General features: G+C 43.6%; 1 protein-coding gene across 2 annotated transcripts in view; it reads right to left on the bottom strand.

The window, feature by feature from the left end:
* Positions 1–22,939, bottom strand: part of LOC131200997 (cytochrome P450 2J2-like) — a 39,797-nt gene that overhangs the window by 1,143 nt on the left and 15,715 nt on the right. For both annotated transcript variants that reach the window (XM_058188470.1, XM_058188471.1), the window contains exons 2-8: positions 20,446–20,515; positions 17,740–17,874; positions 15,929–16,089; positions 12,293–12,469; positions 7,341–7,482; positions 4,418–4,605; positions 912–1,053 (exon numbers count right to left, since the gene is read on the bottom strand). In XM_058188470.1, coding sequence (XP_058044453.1) covers positions 912–1,053; positions 4,418–4,605; positions 7,341–7,482; positions 12,293–12,469; positions 15,929–16,089; positions 17,740–17,874; positions 20,446–20,515 — 1,015 coding nt within the window. The remainder of the gene's footprint in view (positions 1–911; positions 1,054–4,417; positions 4,606–7,340; positions 7,483–12,292; positions 12,470–15,928; positions 16,090–17,739; positions 17,875–20,445; positions 20,516–22,939) is intronic.

Raw genomic sequence — 22,939 nt, 5'->3', positions numbered from 1 at the left:
GGCCTGTGTCATGTCATAAGTCATTTTTTTCATTCTCTCAACATGCTGAAGTTTATTCTTGAATTGATCTACTGTATAACTTCATGCAGTACAGACAGTCCTCGACTTACAACGCAATTGGCACCAGAATTTCCATTGCCAAGTAAGGATGTTGTTAAGTCAGTCAGGCTTAATTTTCCCAACTTTTTAAGGCCCTGGCTGTTAAGCAAATCACTGCAGTTGTTGAGCCCCGGGCTGGGGCTTGTCATACCTGGCGGGGGGGTGGATGCAGCGGGAGTGACAAGCCCCACAGATGTGGCCCCACATCTGATGACACCAAATAGCCACAGCGTTGCCTGCCAAACCTGCGCCACCCAGCTGACCAGGCCCGATGGCCTGCCACAGTAGCCACATGCCCCCCGTTGGGCCATTTCGGACAGCAAAGAGGACATTGCCATCAGCAGGTACGGCAGCGGCTGGACATACGCTGCAGAGGTGGGTTTCAGCCGGTTCTGGCCAGTTCTGGAGAACCGGTAGCGGAAATTTTGAGTAGTTCGGAGAACCGGTAGTAAAAATTCTGACTGGCCCCGCCCCCATCTATTCTCTGCCTCCCGAGTCCCAGCTGATTGGGAGGAAATGGGGATTTTGCAGTAACCTTCCCCTGGAGTAGGGTATGTGTTCTGTTAAGATACAGCCTGTTAGGCTTTAAAATGGCATCTACTGTACTGCCTTAAAATGGCTTCTACTGTGCAACACAATGGAGTTGCCATGGTAATGGCTTCACAATACTCCACAAGAGGGCTGCCTCTGGTAAGAGGGAAAATCCTAATACAGGATTGGGATAAATAAATACCCAGGCAACGCTGGGTAATCAGCTACTTTAAAATAAAAATCACATCATCTGTATGACAATAAATCACTTTTATATTTACCACCAGCAAGGAATTGAAATTCTTTTTTGGCAACAAATTCTCCAACCTTGTCCAAAAAATGACTTGGATTGAATTTTTCAGGTGTCTCCCATAGTTCAGGATCAAGTAATACTGAATTCAGATCCGGGTTAATAAAAGTTCCCTGGAAGTAATTGAAAAAAAGTTGACTCTCACAAGAATGATATATAGTAGAATGGAGAAAATGGATTGATTATATTCAAAATAAGTTTCAGACTAAAAAGTATCGAATAGCTTATGAGTGATTGTAGGGAATGTATTGTATTTGTGTATTTCAGTGGTTCTCAACCTGTGGGTCGCGACCCCATTGGGGGTCGAATGACGATTTGCCAGGGATCGCCTAAGACCATCGGAAATATGGAAAGTATACTTGTGAGTCAAAGAATCGCGCTCCAATGATTGACTCTACAAGCCAGCTGCAGGCTCTTCAAATCGCTAGCCGAATTCGGCTTCAGGCGCGATGAATTAAAAAAGAGAGAAATCTTTGCTCTGATGTCTCCCTCTCAAGGCAGCTGCAATCACTCCCAATCGCTAGCCTAATCTGGCTTCAGGCGCGATAAACTTAATAGGGGAGGAGTCTCCGCTTTAATGCCTCCGTCCTCAAGGCAATCGCAAGCAGTTCAGATCGCTAGCCAATACGGCTTCAGGCGTGATAAATTCAAAACGGAAATAATTTTATGGTTGGGGTCGCCACATCGTGGGGAATTGTATTAAAGGGGTCACCACATCGTGGGGAATTGTATTAAAGGGGTCGCAGCACTATAAATGTTGAGAACCGCTGGTGTATTTGTTTAAAAGGGAAAGGGGAGTTAAGGGAGCAAAGGGAGAGAAGAGATCATGGGTTATGGTTTTTGTAGTATTCTAGCATATATTTGTTAGATGTTATACCCTGTATTTTGCTCTGGAAAGTCTCCGGGGAGGGGAGGGGGGAAGGGAGGGGAGGAGGGGGGAGGGGGGATATAATTGTTAAAAAAAAATATTGCAAAACTTTTTCAATAAAAAAATAAAGAAAAAAAGTTGACTCAAAGCATCCAAATTATCCCATTTCAAATTACTTCCTCACTTTCACGGGACCAGTCCTCGAGCACTTTTCACACAATGCGTGCAAACTTCAACAATTCGAAACTAATCATAGTGCATTTTCATAGTGGCGCATCTGAACTTTGATCAATTTGTGGTGCCTCTTATAAAACAGAGCTAGCAAAAACTCACCCTGACCATGTACCGTATAAAGTAAACCAGGGGTCTCCAACCTTGGCAACTTTAAGACTTGTGGATTTCAACTCCCAGAGTTCCTCAGCCAACAAAGCTGGCTGAGGAATTCTGGGAGTTGAAGTCCACAAGTCTGAAAGTTGCCAAGGTTGGAGACCCCTGAAGTAAACGGTTCTTGGTGCTCTCTGAGCTTGCTTGTTTTCTTGCAGACTTTTCATTACCCTAACTAGGCAACATCTTCAGTGCTAGCATCATTTACCGTGTTTCCCCAAAAATAAGACCCTGCCTTATATTTAACATAATAACAGAGTTGGAAGGGACCTTGGAGGTCTTCTAGTCCAACCCCCTACTGAGGCAGGAAACCCTACACCACTTCAGACAAATGGCTATCCAACATTTGCTTAAAAATTTCCAGTGTTGGAGCATTCACAACTTCTGCAGGCAAGTTGTTCCACTGATTCATTGTTCTCACTGTCAGGAAATTTCTCCTTAGTTCTAAGTTGCTTCTCTCCTTGATTAGTTTCCACTCATTGCTTCTTGTTCTACCCTCAGGTGCTTTGGAGAATAGCTTGACTCCCACTTCTTTGTGGCAACCCCTGAGATATTGGAACGCTGCTATCATGTCTCCCCTAGTCCTCCTTTTCATTAAGCTAGACATACCCAGTTCCTGCAACCGTTCTTCATATGTTTTAGCCTCCAGTCCCCTGATCCTCTTTGTTGCTCTTCTCTGCACTCTTTCTAGAGTCTCAACATCTTTTTTACATCGTGGCGACCAAAACTGAATGCAGTATTCCAAGTGTGGCCTTACCAAGGCATTATAAAGTGGTATTAACACTTCACGTGATCTTGATTCTATCCCTCTGTTTGAACCTAACCTAACCTAATTTTTTGAACCTAACCCTAACACTTGGCCTTATTTTTGGGGAGGTCTTATTATTTTGGGTCAGGTGGAGCAAGACGGGGCTCCTCTTGCCATCTTACTGATTTCCAGCTCTGTCTCCCTTACCCTAACCAGAGAAAATGGCAGGAACCAGCTGCACATGCATTTAAATATTTTTGGGGAGGGCTTATTTTCAGGGGGGGACTTGTTTTAGCGCATGTGCTCAAAAGCCCGATTGGGCCTATTATCAGGGGATGTCTTATTTTCGGGGAAACACGGTATAAAGTAATATTATACTCTTCCTGGTGTTTTTTTTAAAATCCTCATGAAACCCATAAGCTATAGGTAGCCGCTATTGAAAAGAAATAATGGAAATTTCAGTATAGCTTCACTGGAAGTCTTCAAACAAAGTTTGAGGATCATCTATCTGAGATGCTTCTATGAATGTTGCACTGAGAAGGGCTTATATTGGATGTCTATAATCAGCCTACGGTACTTTACAACTCTAGGATTCTATGACAAGAAGAAATCAGAAGCTGTTCCTGAACTATTTTAGAAAGTCTTTGAAAAGTATCACTGTTTCTTCTTGACATGAATCTCATTACCAATGCAATAGCAGCTATGAATAGTTATTTACTTAAAATACCTTGATTGTCACCCATTTTACATGCCATAACCTTGTAAATTAAAGATCAAAACCCATAAAATTATAACAAAAACTCCCAACATCCCAAAGGCAAGCACTCCTCCATCCTTCAATGTTCAATTTTGCTTGGCCTACCTCAGTGTTAGTGGAAAGGCCTTCAGGAAGGCTAGAAGGATAGGGGCCTACTGGATCTTGAGGAAAGAGTGTTTCACAGAGCTGGGACCACTACAGAGTCACTGGCAGAATATATAGGAGCTATGTATTCATTCATTTATTCAGTCATTTATTCACTCATTGATGTATCACCATTCTTCTATACCAGTGTCGGCAAACCTATGCCAGCGCGCGAAACCATCCCGCGAAGAATGTGTGGTCACGCTGGCTCCTATTCCGCATTCCTGTGATCACACGCGCACCGGTCAGCTGGCTGTCACACGCGCGGTAGTAGTGGAAACTGGAAGAGCTACGTTCCGTCACACATATGCAGGCCGGGACCCGACCCTCCGAGTTGACGTTGCACGCATGCGTGATGGCCAGCTGTTCGTCAGGCGCGTTTCCATGCTGGTATCTAGGTGTTCAGGTGCTGGCTCGTGCATGTGCGATGAACCGCCGCTCTTCCAGGTAACAGCGCTCCCTCGCATGTGAAGGCCAGCAGGGCCATGCATACCTCACGGGATGGTTTCGCGTGCCACTTCCGGCACACTGGCCGGCATGTGGGGACATCAAAGGTTCGTCATCACTGTTCTATACCTTGGGAGCAAGAAAACCAAAGATATTCACATCCTTTGCACATTGTTTGAGGATTCTGAAGAAAAACGCATGTTTCGTTCGCTGGATCTCGTGAATCACAGCACTGGTGTAAGGGAGTTTCTTCCAATCTTGATGGCTAACAGCATTTGAAGAACCCAAAACCTTTTCTATCTCCTTATGGACTTTATCTGGAAAAAAAAAACGAAAGGAGTGAGTGTCAGGAAATTGTTATTTGCCTAATTAGTTGGCCAGGCAATATATAAACTAACTATGTATGTTTGTAGAAAGGCATGATATTGCTTTAAGGCTGTGCTGCATCATGCAAGCATCCTGATTGGTTGAGCTCTGTAGCCAATGTATAAAAGGACTACTAAATTATGGCTTGTGGGGAATCTACAGGGACACTACAGCATTGTAACCTAATGACATGCTGCAGCTGTACATTTGAGCTTTATGATCGTTGCTTGATCATGGCTAGTTACTGATTCCTCAAGATACTGACTGTTGTGAATTGAACTGTGTTTTGCCGAACTGAAAGAAGACCTTGTTTGTTGTCCAAGTCTATGTTGGTAAGAAGACTTGATATTTGTAACATCCCTGACTGACTTTATATGTGTATGACCTGGAATTGTTTTTGGACTATGTCTTTGCCTTTTCCCTAAAAGTAAAGGAATATCAAACCCCATTTTGTCTGCAAGTGACTGTTATTGTATACAACCAGTCTCAGTCGTTTTCATGAGTAAGGTACTCTGCTCAACAGTCCACAATTTTCGTTGTGAACCCAGATTACCCTTAACAGTGGGGAACATTTTACTTTGGGAAATGCTTGTTCCTATGTCGCATTTGCAAAGCAAGGCAGGCCTAGTTAGGTTTCTCCCCATAACAACAACCCTATGAAGGTTGGACTGAAAGAACATCACAGAGCAATGTCAGTGAAGGTAGATTTGAACCTGGGTCTATGGGGACCTATATCATATGCCAACTTTTGTTGCCAAAACCTGAATGTCTGAGGTTAATCTTTCCCAGATGGGTAGTAGCACGGCTCCCAATATTCCAAGCCAATATGTCCATGGAAAATCTATTGCAGCGCATCTGGAAGGCAGGATAATGGTCTATTGAAAAGACCTTGTTGTGTCTGCGCCCCCCGAGTCGGGCCCCCTGCCAAAAAGTGACTCGGAAAGTGAGGGGGAAGGGCCATCAGGACTTACCTCTGGAGCACCAGCTTCTCTGGCTCAGCTCCAGGAGCCAGAGGCAGGCCAGGTTGAGGAAATAACGAGACCTCCGTCCCCTGACTCTTCCCCCCTAGGCCACGCCTCCAGACCCGGCTGCTGGTAATCAGGCCTGGCTAGATCCCAGGTTTCGGAGATACGAGAGGTGGCTACAACAAAGGAAGGGGTGGGGCAGGCCTAGAGAGTGCTGAGTCAAGGAGCCACACCCCACAGAGTATAAAAGCAGCCCTGGCTGCTCTTCTGCTCCGTGACGAGCAAAAATTGAGCTGAACTATTTGACTCGTGGAGAAGTGAGCTGAACTCTTTGACTCGTGGAGAATTGAGCTGAACATTCGGCCTGGATTGCTGACTTTCTGGTTGCCCGGCAACCCCAAGATAAGGGAGACTTTGGCAGGCAGCTGCAGATTCCCTGCCAGGACTGATAGCAGCCGTGAACTCAATTACTGGCTCGTTTAGCCAGCTCACGTGGCTGAGGCCGGGAGGGGACAGAACAGACCTTGCGAGACAGGCTGAGGAGATGCTGCCTAGGAAACTGGTCAAATAAGAGAGGGCATAGCCTGCAGCAGGATAGCAGGTTGGAGCAAGAAACTCAGAGGGCACCCTCTCTAGTTTCTCAGGGTGTAAAGGAGATGGCAGAAGACCTGAGGCTTCAAACTTGCAAGATTCTGTTAAAATAGCTTTACAATAAAGTTAGAATATGAATGAGCCATATAGAAACCTTATGGATAGGAAGGGAGAGTTTCCTATCCAGATAGAATAAAATAACAGAGTTGGAAGGGACCTTGGAGGTCTTCTAGTCCAACCCCCTGCTTAGGCAGGAAACACTACATTATTTCAGATTAATGGTTGTCCGATCTCTTCTTTAAAACTTCCAGTGTTGGAGCATTCACAACTTCTGGAGGCAAGTTGTTCTACAGTTGTTAATTTTTCTAACTGTTTGAAAATCCTCCTTAGTTCTAGGTTGCTTCTCTCCTTGATTAGTTTCCACCCATTGCTTCTTATCTTGCCCTCAGGTGCTTTGGAGAATAGGTTGACTCCCTCTTCTTTGTGGCAGCTCCTGAGATATTGGAACATTGCTATCATGTCTCCCCTAGTCCTTCTTTTCATTAAATTAGACCTGTTTTAGCCTCCAGTCCCTAATGTCTACTGTAGACCTCACCCCATTCCTAAGAGGTCTTTAAGGGGTGTGCTTAAGCGTGCCAGCGTGCCTACTGTCCCTGTCCTAATGTTCCCTTTTATTCACATCCATTGTCAGCATTCCAGAAAATGTTCCATGCTAGGCCGAAGGCTTCCACATGCTGCCATCCATTTCATGGATTCATAATTATGTTTACATTTGTATCTGTTATCAAATACATGATTGATGATTTATTTTGTAAAATTGCTCCATGAACAACTCTTCAGAAGCTACCAAAGCAATTATTCTCTCATCAAATGCCACTCCTCTCTCCAAGAATTGCTGCTGGGAGCAAATTATACATTTCCACTCACTGCAAAACTTCTTGAGAAGTTTAGGCTGCCAAGATCAGCTCAAGCACTGCTTAGAGCCACAGTTTCCTTCTTTAATTATTCCTTTTCTTTTCAGGAGGGAGAGATTTCGCAAGCGTTGGGTGCTGTGTTAAAATGAAATCCCTCCCTTCTGATCTACCTGGGATCAGTAACAATCTTCTTCCCGTGGTCTACCCCTCTCTCACCTTGGACATCTGGATGAGACGCCATCAGCAACAGTGCCCACTGAAGAGTGATTGCAGTTGATTCTGCGGCCGAAATAAGAAAGTTGAAAATACATTCAGCCAGGTTCTCTTCATTGTAGGCAGAATTCTCGCCACCTTTGCTCTGTTTGGGGCCAAAGGAAAGGAAATGTCATTGAAAAGGTATCGCCTGGTCTTCCAAACCTTGCTGTATCTCCATCTGTGCTGCTCCCTGTTCTACAACCCGATACGTTCACTAAAAATGTACTATGATCTTTGGTGCTCTCTGAGCTTGGTTGTTGCTGTTGTTGCTGCTGTTGTGCAGATATTTCATTACCTAATTAGGTAACGTCATGAAACATCAGCAAGCCAACAGCCAAACTCAAAGAGCGCCAAGGATTCCACAATTCAGATGACAGATTAACAGGGTTGGAAGGGACTTTGTCGGTCATCTAGTACAACTTCCCACCCAAGCAGGAGACCCTACACCATTTCTGACAAATGGCAGTCCAATCTCTTCTTGAAAGCCTCCAGCAATGAAGCTCCCACAACTTTCAAAGGCAACCTCTGTTCCGTGGGTTGATTGCTTTCACAGTCAGAAAACTTCTCCTTTTTTCTAAGTTGAATATCTCCTTGATCAGTTTCCATCCATTATTCCTTGTCTGGCCTTCAGGTGCCTTGGAAAATAGCTTGACCCCCTCCTCTGTGGCAGCCCCTCAAATATTGGAACACTGCTTTCATGTCTCCCCCGATCCTTCTCTTCACTGGACTAGCCATGCCCAGTTCCTGCAACATGTTCCTTCGACATGACCTGAATTTAACTCATAGAATCATCTATTACAAGGTCCTTCCTGTCGAAGACTACTTCAGCTTCAATTGCAACAATACACGAGCACACAACAGATTTAAGCTTAATGTTAACCGCTCCAATCCTGATTGCAGAAAATATGAATTCAGTAACAGAGTTGTTAATGCCTGGAATAAGCTACCTGACTCTGTGGTCTCTTTCCAAAATCCCCAAAGCTTCAACCAAAAATTATCTACCATTGATCTCACCCCATTCCTAAGAGGTCTGTAAGGGGCATACATAAGAGCACAAGCGTGCCTACCATTCTTGTCCTATTGTTTCCTTTCGTTATATCCAATTATTACATACTCATACTTACATATATGCTTATATACTGTATAATTATTTCATACTTATGCTTATATATACTGTGTGACAAAAATAAATAAATAAAAATAAAATAAATAAACTCTTCTTCATATGTTATAGTCTCCAGTCCCCTAATCATCCTGGTTGCTCTTCTCTGTACTTTTTCTGGAGTCTCAACATCTTTTTTATAGTGTGATGACCAAACCTGGATGCAGTATTCTAGGTGTGGTCTTACTAAGGCTTTATAGAGTGGTGTTAGTACTTCACTTGATTTTGATTGTATCCCTCTGTTAATGCAATTTAGGATTGTGTTAGCTTTTTTGGCTACCGCTGCACTTTTTTTTTTATTTCTTTTTGTCACAACAGTATATACAAACAATTGTCATAGATAAAACAACATATTTGAAGAAAATATATACATATATGTAAAAAAATATGCATCAACTATATCAATTTGATATGATGAAGGGAACAATAGGACAGGAACGGTAGGCACTTTTGTGCTCTTATGCACGCCCCTTATAGTCCTCTTAGGAATGGGGTGAGGTCAATAATAGACAGTTTTTGGTTGAAGATTTTGGGATTTTGAGTAGAGACTATGGAGTCAGGTAATGAGTTCCAAGCATTAACAACTCTGTTACAGAAGTCATATTTTCTGCAATCAAGTTTGAAGCGGTTGACATTTAGCTTGAATCTATTTTTTGCTCTTGTAATATTGCAATTGAAGCTGAAGTAGTCTTTTATAGGAAGGATATTGCAATAGATGATTTTGTGTGTTAAACACAGGTCATGTCGAAGTCGACGGAGTTGTAAGTTTTCTAATCCCAGGATTTCAAGTCTGGTGGGATAAGGTATTTTGTTGTTTACGGAGGAACGAAGAACTCTTCTAGTAAAATATTTCTGGATGCGTTCAATTGTATTAATATCAGAGATGTGGTATAGGTTCCAGACAGATGAGCTGTATTCAAGAATAGGTCTGGCAAATGTTTTGTATGCTCTAGTTAGTAGTGTAGAGTTTTTAGAAAAGAAGCTGCGTAAAATTAGGTTTACAACTCTTAGGGCTTTTTTCGCTATGTAGTTGCAGTGGGCTTTGGCATTAAGGTCATTTGATATGAGAACTCCAAGATCTTTGACAGGGTGGGGGTCATCAGTTAGGTAATGTCCATCAAGTTTGTACTTGATGTTAGGGTTCTTTTTTCCAATATGTAAGACTGAGCATTTGCTTGTTGAGATTTGGAGTTGCCAGGTTTTAGACCAATCGGAAATTAAGTCGAGGTCTTCTTGAAGGGTAGAGGTATTATTAGTGGTATTAAATAGTTTGACATCGTCAGCAAAGAGAACACAATAACTTGAATGAGGTCGCAGAGATCATTTATGTATAGTATGAAGAGTGTTGAACATTGCTGGCTCATATTTAACTGGTGGTCCACTAAGACTTCAAGATCCCTCACAGTCACTGCTACTAAGCTTGGTTTCACCCAGTCTATATGTGTACTTTTGGCTTTTCTTGCCTAAGTGTAAGACTTTACTTTTCTCTACATTGAATTTCATTTTGTTAAGTAGGGCCCAGTGTTAGAGTGTGTCAAGATCAGGGCTGAAATGCTACCGGATTGGACTGAAGCATGCAATCCAGTAGCGATCGCGGCCAGTAGTTTGGCGATTCGGGTGTCATCACTTCTGTTCTGTCCCCCTTCGCCTCCGTCCGAGCGATGGCTTAATTAGCCGGCACTATCAGCCCTGGCAGCAAAATAGCGAGCGTCTGCCAAGTGTCTCTGTTATCTCCCTCGACGCTGATGAGTCAAACAGTACTTCAGCTCTTAGTTAAGCAGTTAATTTGCCTGCTACGAAGAGGCACAGCAGCTCTTGCTGCCTTTATATCCTGTGGGGTGTGGCTCCATGACTCAGCACTTCCTAGGCCTGCCCCACCCCTGCTTCTGTTGTTCCCTCCTCTCCTACCTATGAAACCTAGGGTCCAGCCAGGCCTGATTGCCATCAGCTGGGTCTGGAGGCGTGGCCTGGGGCGGGGAAAGAGTCAGGGATGGAGGCCTCATTATCTCTTTCACCTGGCCTGCCTCTGGCTCCTGGAGCTGAGCCGGGGAAGCCGGTGCTCCCGAGGTAAGTCCTGACGGTCCTTCCCCCTCACTTTCCAAATCACTTTCTGGCAGGAGGCCCGGCTCAGGGAGTGCAGACACAACAACTTCCTAGTTTTTTGCAGAAGGTTTTGCGCATGTGCAGAAGGTCTACGCACACATGTGATGCGTGTGCGAAGGTGGTGTGCGCACTCCCGAGCTGGTAAGGAAGGTAAGTAAATTTCATCCCTGGTCAAGATCCACAACTCTTTGATTCTACACAAATAAAATCCTTAAAGACCAACCAGCTATTGTTTAAACTTCCTGGCCATTCATTGGCATTCACCACTTGTGTTCTTCGATGCCCTTCAGAGGTATCCACAAGTTTGGATGTTTTTCCCAAGTATTTCCAATCCATGTTTATTTGTGAATAATCTTCCATTGTAATGGCAAAGAGAAATGTGGGGAAATGCAACAAGCAAGAGTTCCAAAAATATGCATAATAATGAGAAGCTCAGATGACCTCTTGGCATTTAAAGAAACTCAGTATACCAAGGAATGCATCGATTCCTTTGACTGGCCCCTTTTGCAAAAAATACAGATGGGAATGGGAATTTTGCAGTATTCTTCCCCCTGGAGTGGGATGGGAATGGGGATTTTGCAGTATCCTTCCCTGGAGTGGGGAGGGAATGGAGATTTTGGAGTACCTTTCCCCTGGAGTGGGATGGGAATGGGAATTTTGCAGTATTCTTCCCCCTGGAGTGGGATGGGAATGGGAATTTTGCAGTATCCTTCCCTGGAGTGGGGAGGGAATGGAGATTTTGGAGTACCTTTCCCCTGGAGTGGGATGGGAATGGAAATTTTGCAGTATCCTTCCCCCTGGAGTGGGGTGGGAATGGGGAATTTGCAGTATCCTTCCCCTGGAATGGGGTGGGAATGGGAATTTTGCAGTATCCTTCCCCCTGGAGTGGGGTGGGAATGGAGATTTTGCAGTATCCTTCCCCCTGGAGTGGGGTGGGAATGGAGATTTTGCAGTATCCTTCCCCTGGAGTGGGGTGGGAATGGAGATTTTGCAGTATCCTTCCCCTGGAGTGGGGTGGGAATGGAGATTTTGCAGTATCCTTCCCCTGGAGTGGGGTGGGAATGGAGATTTTGCAGTATCCTTCCCCTGGAGTGGAGTGGGAATGGAGATTTTGCAGTATCCTTCCCCTGGAGTGGGGTGGGAATGGAGATTTTGCAGTATCCTTCCCCTGGAGTGGGGTGGGAATGGAAATTTTGCAGTATCCTTCCCCGTGGAGTGGGGCGGGAATGGAGATTTTGCAGTATCCTTCCCCCTGGAGTGGGGTGGGAATGGAGATTTTGCAGTATCCTTCCCCCTGGAGTGGGGTGGGAATGCGAATTTTGCAGTATCCTTCCCCCTGGAGTGAGGTGGGAATGGGAATTTTGCAGTATCCTTCCCCCTGGAGTGGGGTGGGAATGGAGATTTTGCAGTATCCTTCCCCCTGGAGTGAGGTGGGAATGGGAATTTTGCAGTATCCTTCCCCCTTGAGTGGGATGGGAATGGAGATTTTGCAGTATCCTTCCCCGTGGAGTGGGGTGGGAATGGAGATTTTGCAGTATCCTTCTCCTGCCACGCCCACCAAGCCACGCCCACCAAACCATGCCCACACAACCGGTAGCAAAAAAAAAAGTTTGGATTTCACCACTCTATATAAGTAACTGGTACTTACTTTCTCCATTTGTGACAAGTAGAAATCAGTGAAATCTTGTGGCTCCTTCACTGGCTTTGCGTCTTTATGTTTCTGCATTGCCTTCTTCGTCAAGGAAAGCACCAGCTCCTTGCTAGACAGGGCATTTTTCTGTGGCCCTGGGAAATATTTCATGAGCCATGAGAGCTGTTCATGTAACTACAGAGAAAACATAAGCAAAGTAATGTGACGATCAAGGGTCCCATGCCTGGGACCAACCCACCTTAGGCCGTGAATTTCTTAATTTTTTATTTTTTTTGCATTTATATTTATTTATTTATTTATTTATTTATTTATTTATTTAATCGCATTTTTATACCACCCTATCTCCCAAGGGACTCATGGCGGTTTACAGCCTAATAAAAACATACATATAAATACAAAATAAAACACCAATTAAAAAACTTATTAAAGAAGGCCGAATATTAAAAATTACAATAAGATAATAAAACCCCGTTAAAACCAAATTTAAAATTTGAAATTCTAGTCCAGTCCTGCGCAAATAAATAGATGTGTCTTAAGCTCGCGGCGAAAGGTTCGAAGGTCAGAAAGTTGGCGAAGTCCTGGGGGAAGTTCGTTCCAGAGGGTGGGAGCCCCCACAGAAAAGGCCCTTCCCCTGAGCGTCGCCAGCCGGCACTGCCCGGCTGACGGCACCCTGAGGAGTCCCTCCCTGTGAGAGCACACGGGTCGGTGGGAGGCGATCGGTAGCAGCAGACGGTCCCGTAAGTAACCCGGCCCTATGCCATGGAGCGCTTCTATATCCCGCCCTTCTCCGAAGACTCAGGGCGGCTTACACTATGTCAAGCAATAGTCTTCATCCATTTGTATATTATATACAAAGTCAACTTATTGCCCCCAACAATCTGGGTCCTCATTTTACCTACCTTATAAAGGATGGAAGGCTGAGTCAACCTTGGGCCTGGTGGGACTAGAACCTGCAGTAATTGCAAGCAGCTGCTGTTAATAACAGACTGTCTTACCAGTCTGAGCCACCAGAGGCTCTCTAATAAGAGCTGCTTTATCTCCTGAAGTTGCAGATGCATTCTCTGGGGAATGTCTATGGAGATTCTCAGTCAGCCAGGTCAGGGGTCTCCAACCTTGGCCACTTTACAACTTGTGGACTTCAACTCCCAGAATTCCTCAGCCAACTTTACAACAAGTCGTAAAGTGGCCAAGGTTGGAGACCTCCTGATCCAGGCAGGTCACGGTTGTCCCAAAGGTGCTTTTTTTCAAAAGGCAACTGGGCTTCCTTGCTTTTGCTTGAAGATGTTTCGCTTGTCATCGAAGAAGCTTCTTCCGTTCTGAACTGCAGAAGCTTCTCAGATGAGAAGCGAAACGTCTTCAAGCAAAAACAAAGGAAGTCCAGTTGCCTTTTGAAAAAGCACCTTTGGGATTCTCCGATGAAGATTAAATGAAGGAGACCAATGATAGAAGAGAAGAGAAGAGAGAGAGAGAGAGAGAGAGAGAGGAGAGGAGAGGAGAGAGGAGAGGAGGAGAGGAGGAGAGGAGGAGGAGAGAGGAGGAGAGGAGGAGAGGAGGAGAGGAGAGAGAAGAGAAGAGAAGAGAAGAGAGAGAGAAGAGAAGAGAAGAGAAGAGAAGAGAAGAGAAGAGAATTTTTTATTGGCCAAGTGTGATTGGACACACAAGGAATTTGTCGGTGCATATGCTCTCAGTGTACATAAAAGAAAAGATACGTTCATCAAGAATTATGAATAGGATAGGATAGGATAGGATAGGATAGGATAGGATAGGATAGGATAGGATAGGATAGGATAGGATAGGATAGGATAGGATAGAATTTTTTATTGGCCAAGTGTGATTGGACACACAAGGAATTTGTCTTGGTGCATATGCTCTCAGTGTACATAAAAGAAAAGATACGTTCATCAAGAATTATGAATAGGATAGGATAGGATAGGATAGGATAGGATAGGATAGGATAGGATAGGATAGGATAGGATAGGATAGGATAGGATAGGATAGGATAGGAGGGAAGGGAAGGGAAGGGAAGGGAAGGGAAGGGAAGGGAAGGGAAGAGAAGAGAAGAGAATTTTTTATTGGCCAAGTGTGATTGGACACCCAAGGAATTTGTCTTGGTGCATACGCTCTCAGTGTACATAAAAGAAAAGCTACCTTCATCAAGGTACAACACTTACAACACTTAATGATAGTCATAGGGTCTCATGATACAAAATCATGATAATCATGAACTGGAAAACTCCTTTTCTCTTCCGCTCTGTCCTTCTGCTGTCTTATTTCCTCCTTCTCTCTCTTTTGCTCCCTTTTATTCTCTCTTATACACTTTTCTGTCCATTGATCTATATCTACCTTTACATCTGGGCCCATGTCTAGACTGAACTCTGTCACTTCACCTCTTTTATCTGCCTATCTTTATGAACTCGATTACACACCAATGAATACAGGTAGTCCTTGACTTATAACTCATATTTATGATGGTTACGGTGTCCCGGGGTCATGTGATCATCCTTTGCGACCTTCTGAGAAACCAAGATGTACATTTTATACTTTCTCTTCTACAAAGTCACCGGGGGAGCCAGATTTACTTAAGAGATTCACTTCACAATTATGACAAGAAAAGGTCAAAAGATGGGACAAAACTCACTGAATCAATGTCTCGCTTAGCAACAGAAATGTTGGGCTCAATTCTGGTCGTAAGTCAAGGACTACCTGTAATGCAATAGTGTTGTGACCAGGCCCAAGTAGGTAGTAGGAAACTCAGTCAGTGAAAAAACAAACTTTATTCGAACAGCTGAGAATTATTTCATTCCCAGGGTAGTTCAACTAACCAACACAAATTCCTCAGTCCTATCACAAACCTTGGTCCAATTAGGCAAACTGCCAAAGGCCTTTCTTGGCAAACATTCAGAAGTCACTGATACAAAAATAAATGCAAGAAGATGAAGCTACCAACGTTGTTTTCCGGCAAAGCCCAAACGCCGTTGCTGGTCTGTTTTAAGCCTTATGGGAGGGGCCAATCATCTCTTGGCCCTACTCCCGAATTGTCCTTTTTGCTTGAGCTGCTCTTGCCTTCTGGCTGCTCTTCTCACACGTGCATTAGGAACAGGCTCCTCCTGTTCCTCTGCCTCATTACTATCAGCCTCTAGAGGCTCTGGAGTCCGCACCTCACTTCCCGATGGCCCTGGCCCCACCTCAGCCTCATCGCTGTCCAGCTCCGTTGCCAGCTCTGCAGGCAGCTGGCAGACCACAACAAATATGAGTGAGCGAGAGGAGAAGGGAGCGGGAAATACAGGCAACTATAATATTTTAATGTAGGAGTTGTAAGGAAGTAAACCTGTAGAATAAAAATTTCTCCATCAGCGAAGCTGAATGGTTAATCTTGTGTCGGTCTACTCCAATCACAAACTCTAGTTGTACCTTGATGAACGTATCTTTTCTTTTATGTACACTGAGAGCATATGCACCAAGACAAATTCCTTGTGTGTCCAATCACACTTGGCCAATAAAATTCTATTCTATTCTATTTGGGACAAGATGGGATCACAATTCTTTTCACGTTCGTCCAAGATCATTGCAATGGCTCTCCGAAAGCTTTGGGGAGAAATATCCGTTACGGTAATAAAGCAGAGAATGTCTTACAGTGTAAACAAAGCTCCCTCCAGATTTTACGGCAGATTCAATGGCATCGGTCAATTGTTGGCTGTCCTTGTCTTCAAGAGGGGAACGGTCGCCGAAACTCACAGTCCAGACCATTTTGCAAAGGGAACCAATGATGGCATTCAAAGGGTCAAATGGCTGCCCTACAAATGAAATGGTAGATAAATATTTTTCACTTGACCTCCAATCTTTCAGCTTGGAGGCTAAAGACGCAGCATGGCCCTCTCCCATTCAAAGAGACATTTGCTCGGCAGGCTGAGGCAAAGAAGCAGTCCTGGAACCAGTGAAATCTGGGGGCTGGGCAGGGGACGGAATGTATCTGCCTTCAGTGTGGAAGGGATTAAAGGTAAAGGTAAAGGTAAAGATTCCCCTCACACATTGTGCTAGTCGTTCCCGACTCTAGGGGGTGGTGCTCATCTCCGTTTCAAAGCCGAAAAGCCAGCGCTGTGCGAAGATGTCTCTGTGGTCATGTGGCCGGCATGACTCAACATTAGATAGGTAGATAGCTCGATAGATAGATAGATAGATTAGGTAGATAGGGAGAGAGAGAGAGAGAGAGAGAGAGAGAGATGATAGAGAGAGAGAGAAATAGAGGGAGAGAGGAAGAGAGAGAGAGGTAGAGATAGAGATAGAGGGATAGAGGGATAGATAGATAGGTAGATAGATAGATGGATGATGATAGACAGACAGATAGATAGATAGAAATAGATAGATAGATAGATAGATAGATAGATAGATAGATAGATAGATAGATAGATAGATAGATAGATAGATAGATAGATAGATGAAACAGAGAGATAGAAATAGAGGAAGAGAGGAAGCGAGAGAGAGGTAGAGATAGAGACAGAGGGATAGATAGATAGATAGATATATGAAACAGAGAGAGAGAGAGAAATAGAGGAAGAGGGGAAGAGAGAGAGAGAGGGAGAGATAGATATAGAGGGATAGTGGGATAGATAGATAGATAGATAGATAGATAGATAGATAGATAGATAGATAGATAGATAGATAGATAGATAGATAGATAGATAGATAGATAGATGAAACAGAGAGAGAGAGAAATAGAGGGAGAGAGGAAGAGAGAGAGAGAGAGGGAGAGGGAGAGGGAGAGGGGGGGAGAGAGAGAGAGAGATGAAACAGAGAGAGACAGAGAAATAGAGGGAGAGGGGAAGAGAGAGAGGGGGAGAGAGATAGAGATAGAGGGATAGAGAGATAGAGAGATAGATATATGAAACAGAGAGAGAGAGAGAAATAGAGGGAGAGAGGAAGAGAGGAAGAGAGAGAGAGAGGGAGAGAGGGAGAGATAAAGATAGAGGGATAGAGGGATAGATAGATAGATAGATAGATAGATAGATAGATAGATAGATAGATAGATAGATAGATAGATAGATAGATAGATAGATAGATAGATAGATAGATGATACAGAGAGAGAGAGAAATAGAGGGAGAGAGGGAGAGAGAGAGAGAGGTAGAGATAGATAGATAGATAGATAGATAGATAGATAGATAGATAGAGAGAGAGAGAGAGAGAGAGAGAGAGATAGAGAGATAGATAGAGAGATAGATGAAACAGAGAGAGAGAGAGAGAGAGAGAGAGAGAGAGAGAGAGAAATAGAGGGAGAGGGGAAGAGAGAGATAGAAGTAGAGGTAGAGGTAGAGGTATAGGAGATAGATAGATAGATATTAGAATATAACTGAAAAGGTGCCAAATTGTATTTCAAAGCATGCGAAGACTCCATGAACTCTAGAGTAGAGCAGAATAAGAGCCAATGTAACCTCCTAATGCTACCTACCATTTACACGCGCGAAAGTCTCCACCAGCCGAGGGGCCTCCTCTTCCACCAGGCTCTCCACTCCTTTCTTTTCTCTCTCGTGCTTTGACAGAATAAGATCCCCAATTTCTTTTTGCTGCTTCCATAGTTCTCCACCTAAAAATACCAGATTAAAAGAAGTAAAGACATGACTGATAGCGAAAATCAATCGATCGATAAAATAACGCAATATATTTTGTCAACTCCCAGAAGGTAGTTCATATCCAGGACAAAAGGGTCCGTCAGTTAAATTTTCTCACAAATGTTTCATCTTAAATTCATGTTTTTCTTTGTGTTTTGCATTAGCAAAAGAAATTAGCAGTGTGAGACCCATCTCCAGTGAGCAGTGGAGCCGTTCGGCCAGTCAGTACTCCAAGGAAAAGAGATGGAAATATAGAGTGTCTGAAAAATAAGATTCTTCATTATAAAACTCAGCAGTAGAGTCCCTAGTACAGACTGGCTGACAACACACAAATTATGTCCAATATGTCTCCCTTTTCCTTATTAATTTGAAGCACCTGAATGTTACAAATAGAAAGAACTGATGTCTGTGGGAAGGTCTACTTTGTAGGTTCATTTGTATCCCATAGAAGTGAATCCTATATTCAGTTAGCTCATTCTGTTAGCTCTAGTTCAGTGTGCTTCTTAGCCTTAGCAACTTGTAAAAGATAGAATAGAATAGAATAGAATAGAATAGAATAGAATAGAATAGAATAGAATAGAATAGAATAGAATAGAATAGAAAATATGAAATGGAATGGAACGGAGCAGAGCAGAGCAGGGCAGAGCAGGGCGGAGCACGGCGGAGCAGAGCAGAGCAGAACAGAACAGAACAGAACAGAACAGAACAGAACAGAACAGAATAGAATAGAATAGAATAGAAAATATGGAATGGAATGGAATGGAATGGAATGGTATGGAACAGAATGGAATGGACTGGTATGGAACAGAATGGAACGGAGCGGAGCGGAGCAGAGCAGATCGGAGCAGAGCAGAGCAGAGCAGAACAGAACAGAATAGAATAGAAAATATGGAATGGAATGGAATGGAATGGAATGGAATAGTATGGAACAGAATGGAATGGAATGGTATGGAACAGAATGGAACGGAGCGGAGCGGAGCAGAGCAGATCGGAGCAGAGCAGAGCAGAGCAGAGCAGAACAGAATAGAATAGAATAGAAAATATGGAATGGAATGGAATGGTATGGTATGGAATGGAATGGAGCAGAGCGGAGCAGACCAGACCAGACCAGACCAGAACAGACCAGAACATCATCTGTATGCTGATGATACTCAGCTGTACTTTTCCACCCCGGACCACCCCAACGAAGCGGTCGAAGTGCTGTCCCGGTGCCTGGAAGCTGTACGGGTCTGGATGGGGAGAAACAGACTCAAGCTCAATCCCTCCAAGACGGAGTGGCTGTGGATGCCGGCACCCCAGTACAGTCAGCTGCACCTGCAGCTGACTGTTGGGGATGAGTTAGTGGCCCCAAAGGAGGTGATTCGCAACTTGGGCGTCCTCCTGGATGGACGGCTGTCCTTTGATGAACATCTGGCGGCCGTCTCCAGGAGGGCCTTTTACCAAGTTCGCTTAGTCCGCCAGTTGCGTCCCTTCCTTGACCGGGATGCCTTATGCACAGTCACTCACGCTCTGGTTACGTCTCGGTTGGATTACTGCAATGCTCTCTACATGGGGCTGCCCTTGAGGTGCACCTGGAGGCTGCAGTTAGTCCAGAATGCAGCTGCGTGAGTAGTAATGGGAGCCGCGCGTGGCTCCCACGTAACACCACTGCTCCGTAGTCTGCACTGGCTTCCTGTGGTCTTTCGGGTTCACTTCAAGATTTTGGTTACCACCTTTAAAGCACTCCATGGCTTAGGACCCGGGTACTTACGAGACCGCCTGCTGTTACCCTATGCCTCCCACCGACCCGTACGCTCTCACAGAGAGGGTCTCCTCAGGGTGCTGTCCGCCAAACAATGTCGGCTGGCGGCCCCCAGGAGTAGGGCCTTCTCTGTGGGAGCATCGATGCTCTGGAATGAACTCCCCCCTGGCCTACGTCAAGTGCCTGATCTTCGGACCTTCCGTCGTGAGCTAAAAACATATCTATTTATTCAAGCGGGACTGGCATAACAGTTTGATTTTAACTTGGGGTTTTATTAATATTTTAAATCTTTTAAATTTAATTTTAACTATCAGCTGTTTTGTAATTTTGCTACATTTTAATTCGTTTTAACTGTATATATCTTGTATTTTATTTCTGGCTGTACACCGCCCTGAGTCCTTCGGGAGAAGGGCGGTATAAAAATTTAATAAAATAAAATAAATAACAGAACAGAACAGAACAGAACAGAACAGAATAGAATAGAATAGAATAACAGAGTTGGAGGGGACCTTGGAGGTCTTCTAGTCCAACCCGCTGCCCAGGCAGGAAACCCTATCCCACTTCAACTTGAAGATGGCTGGACTTCAACTCCCAGAATTCCCCAACCAGCAGTATTTCTCAGCCTTGGCCACTGGGAGATGGGTGGACTTCAACTCCCAGAATGTCCGAGGCAGCATTCTACTGGCTGTGGAATTCTGGGAGTTGAAGACCCCACATCTTCCAGATGCCAAGGTTGGGAAACACCAATCTAAAATTTCCAAAGAGAAGTCCAACCCAAATACTTCTATATTTTATAAACACTTACCATTGTCGTTGAATATGCTACCGTAAGGAGTCATGGAGATCTTAGAATTGCCATTTTGTTCTTTCAATTGCTGTTTGGATCAAGAGAAAAAGAAAGTTTTATCCTTGGGTGTGGGTCAGTGGTGGGTTGCTCCCAGTTTGCCACAGTTCGGGCGAACTGGTAATGGCAGCTGCAGGAGGCTCCGCCCACCTGCCCAGACATCATCAAAAACGCTCTGCGCATGTGCAAAAGTGCTGCACGCTCACAAAGCGAGTGAGCACGCCCACGCACTGCCAATAGTGAACCGGTAGCACCAGGATTTGAAATCCAATACTGGTGTGGGTTGCTGTTTTGTGTTGTTTTTCAAGTAAAAATTGGATTTTCAGCTTCTCCTGATGGGAAACATTCAGTTTTGCTCATCCCTACCTCTCTGTCCATGGCAAAAAAAGAAAAAGTTATAAAGGAATGAGAATATTCTTTCCTAGTTTTAGTTTTAGAGAACGAATAAACACGATTGCAGGATGTAACAAAATAAACACCGTTAAAGACCTTGGTGTTTTCATGTCAAATGATCTAAGTGCCAAAGCCCACTGTAACTACATAGCAAAAAAGGCTCTAAGAGTTGTAAACCTAATCCTGCGTAGCTTCTTTTCCAAAAACACCACACTACTAACCAGAGCATATAAAACATTTGCTAGACCAATTCTAGAATACAGCTCGCCTGTCTGGAACCCTCACCACATCTCTGACATCAATACAATTGAGCGAGTCCAGAAATATTTTACAAGAAGAGTTCTCCACTCCTCTGAAAACAACAAAATACTTTATCCCACCAGACTTGAAATCCTAGGCTTAGAAAACTTGGAACTCTGTCGCCTTCGACAAGACCTAAGTTTAACTCATAGAATCATCTATTGTAATGTCCTTCCTGTTAAAGACTACTTCAGCTTCAATTGCAACAATACAAGAGCAACCAACAGATTTAAACTTAATGTTAACCGCTTTAATCTAGATTGCAGAGAATATGACTTCTGTAACAGAATCATCAGTGCTTGGAATACTTTACCTGACTCTGTGGTCTCTTCCCATAATCCCAAAAGCTTCAACCAAAAACTTTCTACTATTGACCTCACCCCATTCCTAAGAGGATCATAAGGGGTGTGCATAAGAGCACAAACGTGCCTACCGTTCCTGTCCTATTGTTTTTTTTCTTTTCTTTTCTTCTTCCTATATATATATTGGTGCTTATACCTCCTAATATCTACTCATATATATGTTTATATACTATATAATCCTTTTTATATGATGTTGTGACAAAAATAAATAAATAAAAAATAAATAAACAGAGTTGGAAGGGACCTTGGAGATCTTCTAGTCCAGCCCTCTGCTCAAGCAGGAAACCCTGTGCCATTTCAGACAAATAGCTGTCTAGTCTCTTCTTAAAATCCTGCAGTGTTAGAGCGCCCACAACTTCTGGAGGCAAGTCATTCCACTGATTAATTTTTCTAACTGTCGGGAAATTCCTCCTTAGTTCTAGGTTGCTTCTCTCCTTGATTAGTTTCCACCCATTGCTTCTTGTCCTGCCCTCAGGGGCTCTGGAGAATAGCTTGACTCCCTCTTCTTTGGGGCAGCCCCTGAGATATTGGAACACTGCTATCATGTCTCCCTAATCCTTTTTTTCATTAAACTAAACTTACCCAATTCCAGCAACCGTTCTTTATATGTTTCAGCCTCCAATCCCCTAATTATCTTTGTTGCTCTTCTCTGCACTCTTTCCAGAGTCTCAAGAAGGCAAGAAATGTTTTCCCAGGTTCATTCCATATAGCAAATTCAGCAGGTTAATTTACTTAGTTGATTCTTTTCCAACCTACCGATAGATATTATATGAGCCCCAAATATTTTAATTACTGTAACAAGTTTTTTTTTTGCATTTATATCCCACCCTTCTCCGAAGATTCAGGGCGGCTTACACTATATCAGTTCCTGAAGTCAGTTTCAAGAACGCACGTGATTCCTTCTCCTATCTAATATTTTTTATTTATTTATTTATTTTATTTTGTCATACAGTATATATAAGCATAAGCATGAAATAACTATACAATATATAAGCATGTATATAAGCATAAGTATGTAATAACTATATTAATTGGATATAATGAAAGGAAACAATAGGACAGGAACGGTAGGCATGCTTGTGCTCTTATGCACGCCCCTTACAGACCTCTTAGGAATAGGGTGAGATCAATAGTAGACAGTTTTTGATTGAAGCTTTGGGGATTTTGGGAAGAGACCACAGAGTCAGGTAGTGCATTCCAAGTATTAACAACTCTGTTACTGAAGTCATATTTTCTGCAAACCAGATTGGAGCGTTTAACATTAAGCTTAAATCTATTGTTTGCTCGTGTATTGTTGCAATTGAAGCTTAAGTAGTCTTTGACAGGAAGGACATTGTAATAGATGATTCTATGAGTTAAACTCAAGTCATGCCGAAGGTGGCGTAGTTCTAAATTTTCTA

This window comes from Ahaetulla prasina, chromosome 6 (assembly GCF_028640845.1).
Source record: "Ahaetulla prasina isolate Xishuangbanna chromosome 6, ASM2864084v1, whole genome shotgun sequence".
Lineage (NCBI taxonomy): Eukaryota > Metazoa > Chordata > Lepidosauria > Squamata > Colubridae > Ahaetulla > Ahaetulla prasina.
The sequence above is the reverse complement of the archived record's forward strand: the minus strand, read 5'-3'. Positions and strand labels throughout refer to the sequence as shown.